Source organism: Benincasa hispida, chromosome 11, assembly GCF_027475165.1.
Source record: "Benincasa hispida cultivar pf3 chromosome 11, pf3_genome.v1.1, whole genome shotgun sequence".
NCBI lineage: Eukaryota > Viridiplantae > Streptophyta > Magnoliopsida > Cucurbitales > Cucurbitaceae > Benincasa > Benincasa hispida.
Window position 1 is genome coordinate 6229535 of NC_143488.1, and position 12567 is coordinate 6242101.

The 12567-nt window shown below is 33.5% G+C and overlaps 1 protein-coding gene across 1 annotated transcript; it reads right to left on the reverse strand.

The window, feature by feature from the left end:
• Window positions 1–6187: 6187 nt before the first annotated feature.
• On the reverse strand, window positions 6188–11099 carry LOC150032346 (uncharacterized). Its single transcript, XM_090307339.1, has 5 exons — window positions 10954–11099; window positions 10666–10827; window positions 9887–10004; window positions 9298–9546; window positions 6188–8075 (listed from the first exon to the last, which is right to left on the reverse strand). The coding sequence occupies exons 1-5, from the start codon at window positions 10998–11000 to the stop codon at window positions 6378–6380; spliced, it is 2274 nt and encodes a 757-aa protein (XP_090163465.1). The 5' UTR covers window positions 11001–11099; the 3' UTR covers window positions 6188–6377.
• Between the last annotated feature and the right edge of the window lie 1468 nt (window positions 11100–12567).

A 12567-nucleotide genomic window follows, 5' to 3' on the forward strand; every position in this document is an offset into this window, starting at 1 on the left:
TAATTGAACTGTGCAGTTGTACTTATTTATTTATTTTAGATGAAAAGGTGAGTAAGAGAAAATTGAAGAAGGAGAGGGAGAAAAAAATGAAAAATAGAGAAGTAAAACCATATCAACAGTTTTTTGTCATATAAAAATAAGGAAATGTTCTAGAACTCGCAGTTCACGTTAAACATTCTATTTATCAATAATAATGACTTGTTGATTTTGCATCTTATTATGAAAATCCAATAAACGCATCCTTGGGTATAGTCCAAATACTATAACTTTATGTAGTTACATAAACAGGATCAAGTTGACAGTATATAGCCTAAATGATCTAATAAGGACATGGATGAAATTTTGTATCTCATCCTAGTAACACTATTGGATGCGGCTGACTCTGTAGTTGTTACAAGAAGTTGTAAGGTGCTATAAACGATGTGATCCACAAATCGTTCATCTTGAGACATGTGAATGGGAGCATCCTATGCAATGAGTTTGCATGGACCATGAAAATAGTCACTTTCTTTATAACTACCATTTACTGTTAAATCTGACTATTTCATTTATCAAATAACCTAGGTTAACTCGATCTTAATCCTGAGCTAGCTATGAACCTGTTTGTTCGAGATCATCCTTTGATCTGCAAACGGTGAGAGTAGTCCAACAGTACTGCTCAATAAGGTTACCATTTTAGGGATAAGACTAGATGAATAGCTGGGGACATAGCCTTGCAAGATGGAACTCACTCCTACCCTATTCAGGGTTATAGATAGGTTGATCTCTTAAGTTCTGATTCAAGGTCTTGAACAATCGGGGCCCCGCCTTCTCATGATAGAGAAAGGATTTAATTCATAGAGATTATGAATCAAAATTGTTCATTAGAGGGTCAATAGGAACTTAAGGAACAAGATGTATTCACAATGGGCTATAGTGAACTCACTCCTACCCTATTCAAGATGTATTATGAAAAGCGGTAATTTTGACCTAGCTGTGATTACGAATAACCTGTGAAGAATCGACTTACTGATTATGATTATAAAGTGGACATATTCAACTATGGGCTATAGTGGAGTGTTCCATTAGTTAACGAATGGGGGTTAGATCAGACTAAAGAGTTTAGCGAATTAATCTCGAATCGTTGTAGCCCATGATCTGTAGGTCTACGAGGTCTCCCTACTAGCTTGTAAATGGTTAAGCTTTAAAGTAGCTTGAGAAATTAATTTGAAACGTTCAAATTAAACGGAATAGGAGAATATATATTCAAATATGATTTAAATATATGAATATGATTATTGTGCAAAAATTAATTTAATATTTGATATCAAATTAATTAATATTTTAAATTAATTTATGAAATTAATTTTAGAAAATTATTTTTAGGATTTATCAATCAAAAAAAGTTTTTGAAATCAAAATTTTATTTTAAAAGAAAATTGGAAAAATTAGATTGCATGCTTCAAAATGGAAAATGTTGATTTTCCAATATAATCTTCTTCATACTCACACAGAACCCATTTCCTTCTCTTCATTAATACTCCAAGCATGAACTACAAACCATACATTTCTCTTCTTTGCATGTTCATCTACAATAAATAAAGAAGATTGGAGTGAATTGAAGGCATGCATAACACAGAAATTTTGAGAGAAAATTTCAGTGAGAGAAAAGAGTTCTTCAAAGTGAGCTGCTGTGAGTTTTTCATTGTTCTTTATCGTTTCAAGCTGTTCTTGAGTCTCAAAACTCGATCTAAAGCTCCAAGAGGATAGTGGGAAAGATTTTGAGGTGGTTCACGGTGATCTTTGGTGAAGACTGTTGCGGATTGATCAAGTTCTTGAAGAGATCTTTGAAGGTATGATCTTAAAACTCTATTTTTAGAAGAGCATGCTTTAGTTTCTGCCAAAATTAGTGAATTTGATACTTCCATTGCATGTTATCTAACTCTAACACAATGACAGTGACCGGAACAATGTCGACGACGTCAACAACCGGAACAACGCCAACGTTGGTGATGATTGGTACGATCAAGGGGAAGAGGGGGTTTGCAAGAGAGAAGTGAGAAAGGAGAGAAAAGATGGGTAGTGAAATGAAATAGATATATTTTTTTTATTAAAGTTAAAAAAAATAATTGGGGATTTTTAATGTCGATTTTAAACCGACATTGTAGTCTATCTTTAATATCGATTTAAAACAAAAATTAAATATCCGCTTTTGTTTTAAAAAACCGACATTATACATTCGGTTTCACTATTTTCAATCGACAATAAAGTCTAAAATTCTTGTAGTGATGGAAAGATGAAAAACACGTGAACTGCCGAAAGAGATGATGGCAAGGCCAGCCGATAAACTTTTGTAACTCTTTTGTAACTCTTTACATCTAACATCAATGTAACTCTTTACATCTAACATCAATGTAACTCTTTACATCTAACATCAATGTAACTCTTTTGCTTACTTTGAGTCATCAGCATTCGGGCTCTAATCTTTTGTATCGCCTCATTGATGGTCTGAACCAACTCCAAACCCAACAATCTCCATTGACCAACCTCTGGGAGACCTGCAATTCCTCCCACACAAGGCCTCAAATGGCGCAATGCTAATGATAGCCTAGTAGCTTTTATTATTAGCAAACTCCATAAAGTGCAGGTGGGAATCTCAACTCCCTGAAAACTCTAACACACATGCACGTAACATATATCCTAGTGTTTGAACCATCAGGCTGTGGGTGAAAAGTTGTAGCGAAATGATGCTGTCTGAAAACTCTTCCAAAAGTTGGATGTAAAATGAGGGTCCCTATTATACATGATGGACACAAAAACCTCGTGCAATCTTTTTTTCAACAGTTGATATGTAAAACTGAATGTTGTTTTCTTATTTTTAGAATATCAAGCCATAATATTAAAAATATATATATATATAAAATCTAAAAATGACTTTAATATTTCTTGAACAACAAATAAATAGTTTTATGTATAATAACGAAAATGGCCAACATAACCAAAATTTGGGCAACTAAATCAAATATTAAATTTAAAAAATCAACCAAATAACAATTGAAAACTTGAACTTACTAATTTTAAAAATTCAATAAATGGTATGACTAAAGATAATGTACATTGGTGGACAGAACTAAAATATCTATAATGATGGGATTTCAAATTTGGAGTGAAAAAAATCTATAATGTTATAAAAAGAACTATGTATATAATAGTAATAAGGGAATATGAGGAAGGGTTGATAAAATAGAGTAGTAATAAAAACGTGAAGGGGTAGGAATAAATAAAATGAGTTATAAATAGTAACTAACCTAAGAGATGGAAGGGCATAATAAGTGATAACTAATGTAAGAGATGAGAGAGAGTAGAAACTAACATAAGAGATGGAAGGGGATAATGAAAATTTGATTAAAATTGAAAGGCAGTATGACAAGGTAAAAATTCTCTCATATGCCTCCATTTAATATAGTATAGATATAAATTTAGAATAGTGCTTAATCAAATTTTTAATATTTTTTTAAATTAAGTTTAGCAATCTTTCAACGAGACTGGTAGCTATTTTTCAGCAAAGTTGCCTAGAGGCAAAAACCATATTACTGTTTGAGCCTGCATTGGTGTATCATGTAGGAATCAAATGGTGAAAACATTGAGCATCTATTTATCAATTGTTCCTACACCCTTGATTTATGGAGAATAATACAAGTGCGTACTCTCATTCCGTCCTCTTTTGATGAGTTATTCAACATTTTCCTTTTCCTTTCCATAAGAAAGATTGCTCATATTCTTTGGAGTAATAATTTTTGGCTTTAATATGGTTAGTTTGGCTGGAGTGTAAATAGAACACAACCACTTTATGGGAAGACATTATCTCTATGGTTGCCTTTTCTCTACAAAGTCTCCTCTCTTTTATGCTATGCTACCTCTACAATATCGCTCAACTGGGAAGTTTTCATATAAATCGATCTTTGCTCTCTTTCGTTTGTTGTGTATTGTCGATGCTTCTTTATATCTCGAGCTTCTGTCTAACTTTTCATCCGACTACTTTTGTATTTGTTTATCTCTGTCGTATACACTTATTTTGGTTGTAGGGATAGATGAAGGTGCTAAGTACATGTCAACGTAATTGAGATATACCCATGCATCTACTGATCCATCTTATCCAAAAGCTTAAAAAAAAGTAAAAAAGAAAAGAAAAGAAAAGAAAAGAACATGCCTCCCGCCACTATAAATAGAGCGATTCCTTTGCATATAAAAAGTAAATTTCTCTATATTAACCTATGATATAAAAAAAAATAAATATTATAGATGAACCCAGTGAAATCATACTATGAGTTGGGCTTCACATGCATTTACTTATACATACACAAAGAAAAAAAAGTTTAAACATAAAGATAAATTTCATACTTTTATTTGATAGGATAGATTAATACAAACTTTATTTATTAGACATGAACTGAAAACCACATGTGGCTAACAATTCCTTTTCTGGATATACTTGCATCACTCTACTAACATTTATTTGGTTCAATAGTTTTATGGCAAAATCTACCATTGCAACCATACAAGCTCTAGACCATAATTCCACATCAAGCACAAGCATTGCATTCATCAAGCACGAGCAGCAGCAATACATCCATCACTTTTCACCGTGCTTCCGCACACAGCCGCAATAGTACATCCACCGCTCTTCACCATGCTTCCACATTTAACAACAATAGTGCATCCACCGCTCTTCACCATGCTTCCGCACCCAATAGTAGCAATACATCCACTACTCTTCATTGTGCTTCCACACCTAGTAGAAGCAGTGGATCCACTGCTCTTCACCGGGCTTTCGCACCCAACAAGTGCATCCACCGCTCTTCACTGTGCTTTTGCACCCACCAATAGCAGCACATCCACTGCTCTTCACTATGCTTCTGCACCTCCACCACACTTCACTGTGCTTCCACACCCAGCAACAGCAGTGCATCCACTACTCTATATATATAGTGTCGATGCACCATGCAGCAATAGTGCATCCACCACCCATTATCGTGCATACACATCCAACAGTAGCGGCACATCCACCACTCCTTATCGTGCCTACACACCCAAAAGACGCGGTGCATCTACCGCTCTTTACCGTGCTTCCGCACCCAACAGTAGTAGTGCATCCTCCGCTCTATACCATGCTTCTGCACCCAGTAGCAGTAGTGCATTCACCGCTCTTTACTATGCTTCCACACTTAGTAGCACATTCGCCACTCTTTACTGTGTTTTGGCACCCAACATTAGTAGTGCATCCACACCTAGCAGCAGTAGTGCATGCACCACTCTTTACCATGTTTCCACACGTTGCAACAGTAGTGCATGCACCACTCTTTACACCGCCTTGCATCTGAGGAGATGAGCCTCTATACTTTTCTCCTATCATCCAATACCTTGTACCAAATGTATCATGCCATTGTTTGGTAGTTCCAATGGATGCAATGTCCAATTTCTTTCCCACTAATCGATTTGATTCCATATCATCATACTCCAATACCAAACCAAGTAATGTCTTCATGTCTTTGCATTAGGAAAGAGGGTGCAATTGATAAGTATGCCAAATTAGATCAATATCATATGTTGGAACACAAAACCTTTGAACAGTCTCATCCATGTTACATTTTATTAGATATAAAAATCCTCTATATCTAGCCAAAGCTTTATGAAGTAAATTTTCATTCTTCATGTGAGGTTGACAAACCTGTCCACATCAATTTAAGGTTAAAAAACATATGATGAAAATGATTGCAGGTTTTAACCATCTAAGTTCCTAAATATTATACTTCCTTGAGAGAAACCTAAAACAAAGATCATAAAGAAAAGGGTTTAAACTTGTAAGATTAGAGCTTCCAATGATTAAGTACAAAGTTGACATTACACAAAAAAAAGTTTGAAAATATATTTCTTTTGGTTTTGGGATATTGTTTGGGAGGGAATCTAGATTATTATTTTCTATTTTAAGATTCATTTAGAGTTATAATTGGGTAGACAATCAGAATTGTATTATATCTTTAAAAATTGTTTGATTTAAATAGTAAAAATTTTGGCCTTCAATTTAGTATGTAATAATGTGGATTAGGTAACAATTTCGTGCATGTACTTTCCACACATACTATAATATATTATTATATATAGCACATTTTTGACACCTATCATACACAAACAAAAAAAGTTGCAAACATAAAGATAAATTTCATACTTTTATTTGATAGAATAGTTTGATACAAACTTTATTCATTAGACATGTACTGAAAACCTCATATGGTTAACATGTCATTTTCAGAACATACTTGCATCACTCTACTAACATTCATTTGGTTCGGTGGTTTTATGGCCAAATCCACCATTACAACCATACAATACCACTAGATTTAGACCATGATTCCACATCCAACACAAGCATTGCATCCACCGTTCTTCACCATATCTTTGCACACAATATTAGCAGTGCACCCACCGCTCTTCACCGTGCTTCCGCACCCGGCAGCAGCAGTACATGCACCGCTTTTTACCGTACTTCCACACCCAGCAGTAGCAGTGCATCCACCGCTCATTATTGTGCTTCCACACCCAGCAACAATAGTGCATGCACCGCTCTTTACCGTGCTTCCACACCCAGTATTAGCAATATATGCACCGTTCTTTACCGTGCTTCCAAACCCAACAGCAGCAGTGCATGCACCGCTCTTTACCGTGCTTCCACACCCAGCAGCAGTAGTGCATGCACCGCTCTTTACCGTGTTTCCAAACCCAACAGCAGCAGTACATGCACCGCTCTTTATAGTGCTTCCATACCCAGCAATAGCAGTGCATGCACCACTCTTTACCATGCTTCCAAACCCAACACCAGTAGTGCATGCACTGCTCTTTACCATGCTTCCACACCTAGCTGTAGCAGTGCATGAGCCGCTCTTTATATCGCCTTGCATGCCAGGAGATGGGCCTCTAGCAACAGCAGTGCATGCACCGCTCTTTACAGTGCTTCCACACCCAGCAGCAGTAGTGCATGCACCGCTCTTTACCATGATTCCAAACCCAGCACCAGCAGTGTATGCACTGCTCTTTACCATGCTTTCACACCCAGGAGCAGCAGTGCATGCACCGCTCTTTACCGTGCTGCCAAACCCAGCAGTAGCAGTGCATGCACTGCTGTTTAAAGTGCTTCCACACCCAGTAGCAACAGTGCATGCACCACTTTTTACCATGCTTCCAAACCCAGCACCAGTAGTGCATGCACTGCTCTTTACCGTGCTTCCACACCCATCAGTAGCAATGCATTCACCCCTCTTTACATCGCCTTGCATGCGAGGAGATGGGCCTCTAGCAGCAGTGCACACACCGCTCTTTACAGTACTTTTACACCCAGCAGCAGCAGTGCACGCACCGCTCTTTACAGTACTTCCACACCCAGCAGGAGCAGTGCATGCACCGCTCATGACCGTGCTTCCAAACCCAACAGCAGTAGTGCATGTACTGCTCTTTATCGTGCTTCCAAACCTAGCAGTAGCAGTGCATGCACCACTCTTTACCGTGTTTTCACACCCAGCAGCAGTAGTGCATGCACTGCTCTTTACCGTGCTTCCAAACCTAGCAGTAGTAGTGCATGCACCACTTTTTACCGTGCTTCCACACCCAGCAGTAGTGCATGCACCGCTCTTCACCGTGCTTTCATACCCAGTAGCAGCAGTGCATGCACCGCTCTTTACATCGCCTTGCGTGCGAGGAGATAGGCCTCTATACATTGCTCCTATATTCCAATACCTTGTACCAAATGTATCATCCCATTGTTGGGTAGTTCCAGTGAACCCAATGTCCAATTTCTTTCCCACTGATCGATCTGAATCCATATCATCATGCTCCAATACCAAACCAAGTAATGTTTTCATGTCTTTGCAATAGGAAAGAGGGAGTAATTGATGAGTATGCCAAATTAGATCAATATCGTATGTTGGAACACAAAACCTTTGAACAGACTCATCCATGTTACATTTGATTAGATATAGAAATCCTTTGTATCTAGCCAAAGCTTCTCGAAGGAAATCTTCATTCTTCATGTGAGGTTGAGAAACCTATCCACATCAATTTAAGGTTAAGATTGCAAGTTTTAACCATCTAAATTTCTAAATGTTATACTCCTTTAGGAAAACCTAAAACAAAGATCATAAAAAAAAAGTTTAAACTTGCAAAATTAGAGCTTCCAATGATTAAGTACAAAGTTCACATAACACAGGAAAATTGAGAATTATTTCTTTTGTTTTTTGGGATATTGTTTGGTAGGGAATCTAGATTATTATTTTCTATTTTCAGATTCATTGAGATTATATTTGGGTAGACAATCTGAATTGTATTATCTATTTAAAATTTGTTTGATTTAAATAGTACAAAGTTTCACCTTCAATTTAGTTTATAATAATCTGGATTAGTTAACAATTTAGTCCATATACTTTCAAATTTGCAACAATTTAGTCCACGAACTTTAGTATATAATATTTTAATTCTTATACTATATAATTTATAACAATGTGGTCTATAATGTAAAAATATTCAACAAAATTAGATGTCAATGTTTATTATTTTATGACTAGACTATGTAATTAATTGTATAAAAATATTGAGTCTCTAACTAGTTAATCAGATTATTTATACAAGAAATCCCATTAAATCTTAACCTCAATTTATACTGTAGAGACTAAATCATTAAAAATTTTAAAATATAAGGACTAAATCATTACAAAGTAAAAAGTTGACTAATCTGTTAGAAAATTGAAACTACAAGAACTAAATTATTAAAAACCAAAGTTCAGAGACTAAATTGTTACTTCTATAAAAGTTTAAATACCAAAAGTGATTTTAAACCTAAATAAAAATTATATAAAAATTTTAACATAATACATGTTATTCATAAATTAACTAATAAAAAATAATTATATTCAAGCTAGTATTTATTGAGTAACTAACTACAACATTTTTCTTGCCGTAAAGAAGTATAATTTAATTGACATCAAATATGTTCCGTCAACCATGAGATCAGAAGCCCGATCCTGCATCCCACATATTGTCAAAAAAAAAATAAATAACATACACCTGATTTTTGGTTTATAAATATTTTATTATCGAACAAAATTTGAATATTTGATTAAATTAGAATCCTTCTACCCAATACATATAAATTAAAACATGAAACATAACTCTATTTTCATCAAATCTCTTGCTTTCGAGTTGTGTATCCCAATCGAGTTTGAAGACGTGTTAACTGTTAAGTGCAAATTGAAATTGATGTGAAGTGCATACCTGATAGAAGAAGGGGGTCTGTCTTTTAACAGCTGAAACAAGATCATATTTGGTGTACTTTTCAAGTTGTGAGAGCTGATCTTCCTCTTGGGAATTGACGTTGAAACAGAAGGGCTCTTCAGGGTATAATTCATTCCAAACTTTTTCAGTTTCTTTTAGACTGGAACTTTCAATATTGGTAGTTGATATAACATTGGAATTGTCAAGTATCTTTCCATAAAGTTGCTCACAATCAGATATGTATTGCACCTTTATAAGAATTTAAAAGATTATGTGTTAGTCACACTCAACTGTATAACTTAGTGTATGTCGGGAAGTGATGTCGGAATAGTTAAAATTACTTTTGTAATTTTCAAAATAACTGTAAAACATGATTTTAATAATTCGAAACCAATTTCATGGTATGAAAATCATATTTGAAAGTATAAAACTAAATACTAAATTAATTTTGAGTGATTAAAGACGTATCTCGGAGTGATTTTGAACATAACAAAATTGATCATTAACAATTATAAAATCACTCACAAATATTCTCTTAATCTAACGATCGACTATTATTGTGAATATCAGAAGTGGAAAAGATGCATACAGGATTCAATCTGTGACAATGCCAAATCCATTCACAGTCCAAAGGGACAACTAAAGGTCCTTCAAATAATGGGGATCCAGAATGTTTGGCAAGCAATGGAAGCCAGTAAGCATTGTACCTACAAGAAGAATTTTTAGACATAAGAAATAATTTTGACATCTAATCCTCAATATGTGGAGTAGTAATTGAAGACAATCATCGAGTGGTAATAGAAAAATATACAAACTCATAAAAGGATAACTTATCCCTTCTCTACATTGATCATAACATTTTTGTTCCCGTTTCTTTCTTCTCCTTTATCATTTTTTAAGGAACAGGCTTGTTTGGTAAATAGTTCTATAGAAGGAAGTCAAATTTGAGAAATTGTTCGCTTTCTAGTTTTATTTTTACATTGTGTTTGTTCTTTGCCATGTTTGGCACGCATGTATGTCTGAGAAAAATCAGCACTTGGGGTTGAATCCTACTAGAAACAAGTTGTTTTTCATCTTATAGAGTAATTTAAATAGTGTTGGATATGAGTCAAGACATTATCTAAAGTAAATGGGTTGCATATCAAATTTTGATAACATTTAACGAATAGAAATAATTATATTATTATCATACATACGTTAATTTTACATCATGACTTATGTGTATTTAATAATATAAGCTTTTTATAATTTATTTTTGATTTTGGGTGCATTTTATTTATCTTTATATTATATAAATACATTGAATTTAAACGATAAAAAAAAATCAATAAACAAAAAGGTTATCAAAGGGACTTAGATTTTTTTTACCTGTAAATAGCCCTATCAAGGCTTGGGCCTTCATGAAGGAACGGATTGCTATCAACTTCTGAGAGAAATTGAAGCTGATGTTTAGCTGCAGCTACAAGATCAACACCTATTTCAATCTTCTGTGCTTTTTCCCATTCAAGCTCTTTGTTCTTCTCCACCTTCCTGTGACATATCAGAAACCCCTTTGATCAAACTATATATTATATTGCTAATAATAATCATCATGTAACACTAACTACATTAAAAATTAAACTAATGCATGAGGAAAAGGATATAAATATATATTACCTTAAAATTCCTTCAGCATGAGAGATTTGAAGTGGGAGTGAAGACATGGCTACAGATTTTAGAATTGTAAAAGAAGGAGAAAGTTGTAATGTGATGAGATTTTTTTCTTAACCAAGAACATCTATTTATAGCTGAGGGATTTCTGTTTTTCTAATATAATAATGGAGAAAGGTTTCAAACTTGCAAATCATTTAATCGATCACACATCAATATGTCAATTGAGTAGCTTTACTTATAGCAAAAGTTTAAAATGTTGATGTTGACGGAAATATATCATGATCTTAATTTTACATCAATATTGACAAAATTTCAATTTCAATGATATTTGTGAAAAAATTAGAAATACCAAAAGTTAAGAAAAATTAAGTTAATAAATAAAATTTTTATTATTTTTTAAACAAAGTTAAAATATCTATTATTTATATTATATTTTTGTTAGTAACATTTGTTGCTTATTTTTTATATATCGTGGATTTTTCTATGATATAATATGGAAATATCGATTCCGTTATTATGTCAATATCGAATCTATGAAAATGTAAAAATATCAACATATGGATGGAAACGAGGTATTTACAACGTAATGTATTGATTTTTTTTTTTCATATTTTTCCACAAGTACTATGATATATTATTATATATGGCACATTTTTCACACTCTGTCCGCATGTCCATTACAAATTATTAAAGTTGAATAACACAATTAATAAAAAAGCCATATTCATGAATTTCGAGGGAAAAGAAGACAGAGGTTAGAGAAAGCTTGGGAATCTCTTTTTAATCAAATCTTCACATATGGATAAGAACTATATATGTGGACACAAGCTTCTTAAACCATATTTGTGGACAAAACATTTTTTATTATATTGAAGATCGAATGGGTGATCATATAATAAATCCATTAAACTATGTTTTTTTAATTTTTTATAGATTATTTTTTTACGATATATTGAAAATATTGATTCTCCTCTCATGCCGATATCGAACTCATAAATACGTAAAATATCGATGAAAATATTGACATGTCGATGAAAATTTAATACCATGATTCTAAATATATATTTTTTTATTTTAAAAACATAAAATTATATTCTGATAAAAAAAAAAAAAAAAAACCTTTTTAGTACAATAAGTAGAGGAAGGGTACAAACTCTACTTTCTGTATATACTCGTTTTGTTGGAATGAATTATTGTTTCGAGGTATGATGAGAATATTAGGAAGGTATATCCTAGTAGAAGATGTCGTAGTACACCTTCTGATCTAATTATCGGGTATTCTGTTTAAAGAGAGGTATGGATATTTGAACTCCAACATCAGAAGAGATAGTATTTATGCGTTACGATTTTTTTTTTTTTTAAGCATTTATTTATTATGTTAGAACTATATTCACTTTCACAGATAAAATATTTAAAAAAGTATATAATGATGTTAATTTAGGGTAGTTTCATTTTTTGAAGAATAAACAAACAACTATAGGATACATGCAGAAGAAAAAGTGAGATAGAGAGAGTTTCTAAAATGATATATTTTATTTATAATTTACAATTACATTGTAATTTTTTAATATGATATTAATGTCAATGAAAATCCAATTCACCATTGAAAAAGATATA

What these genes read in the sequence shown, in the direction of transcription:
- LOC150032346 (XM_090307339.1), bottom strand. Translation starts at nt 11,000, where the DNA reads ATGTCTTCACTCCCACTTCAAATCTCTCATGCTGAAGGAATTTTAAG. An exon ending in ATTGTCACAGATTGAATCCT is followed by an intron (nt 9,547 to 9,886) that starts GTATGCATCTTT and finishes ATTCTTATAAAG; the next exon opens with GTGCAATACATATCTGATTG. An exon ending in AGACCCCCTTCTTCTATCAG is followed by an intron (nt 8,076 to 9,297) that starts GTATGCACTTCA and finishes TGATGTGGATAG; the next exon opens with GTTTCTCAACCTCACATGAA.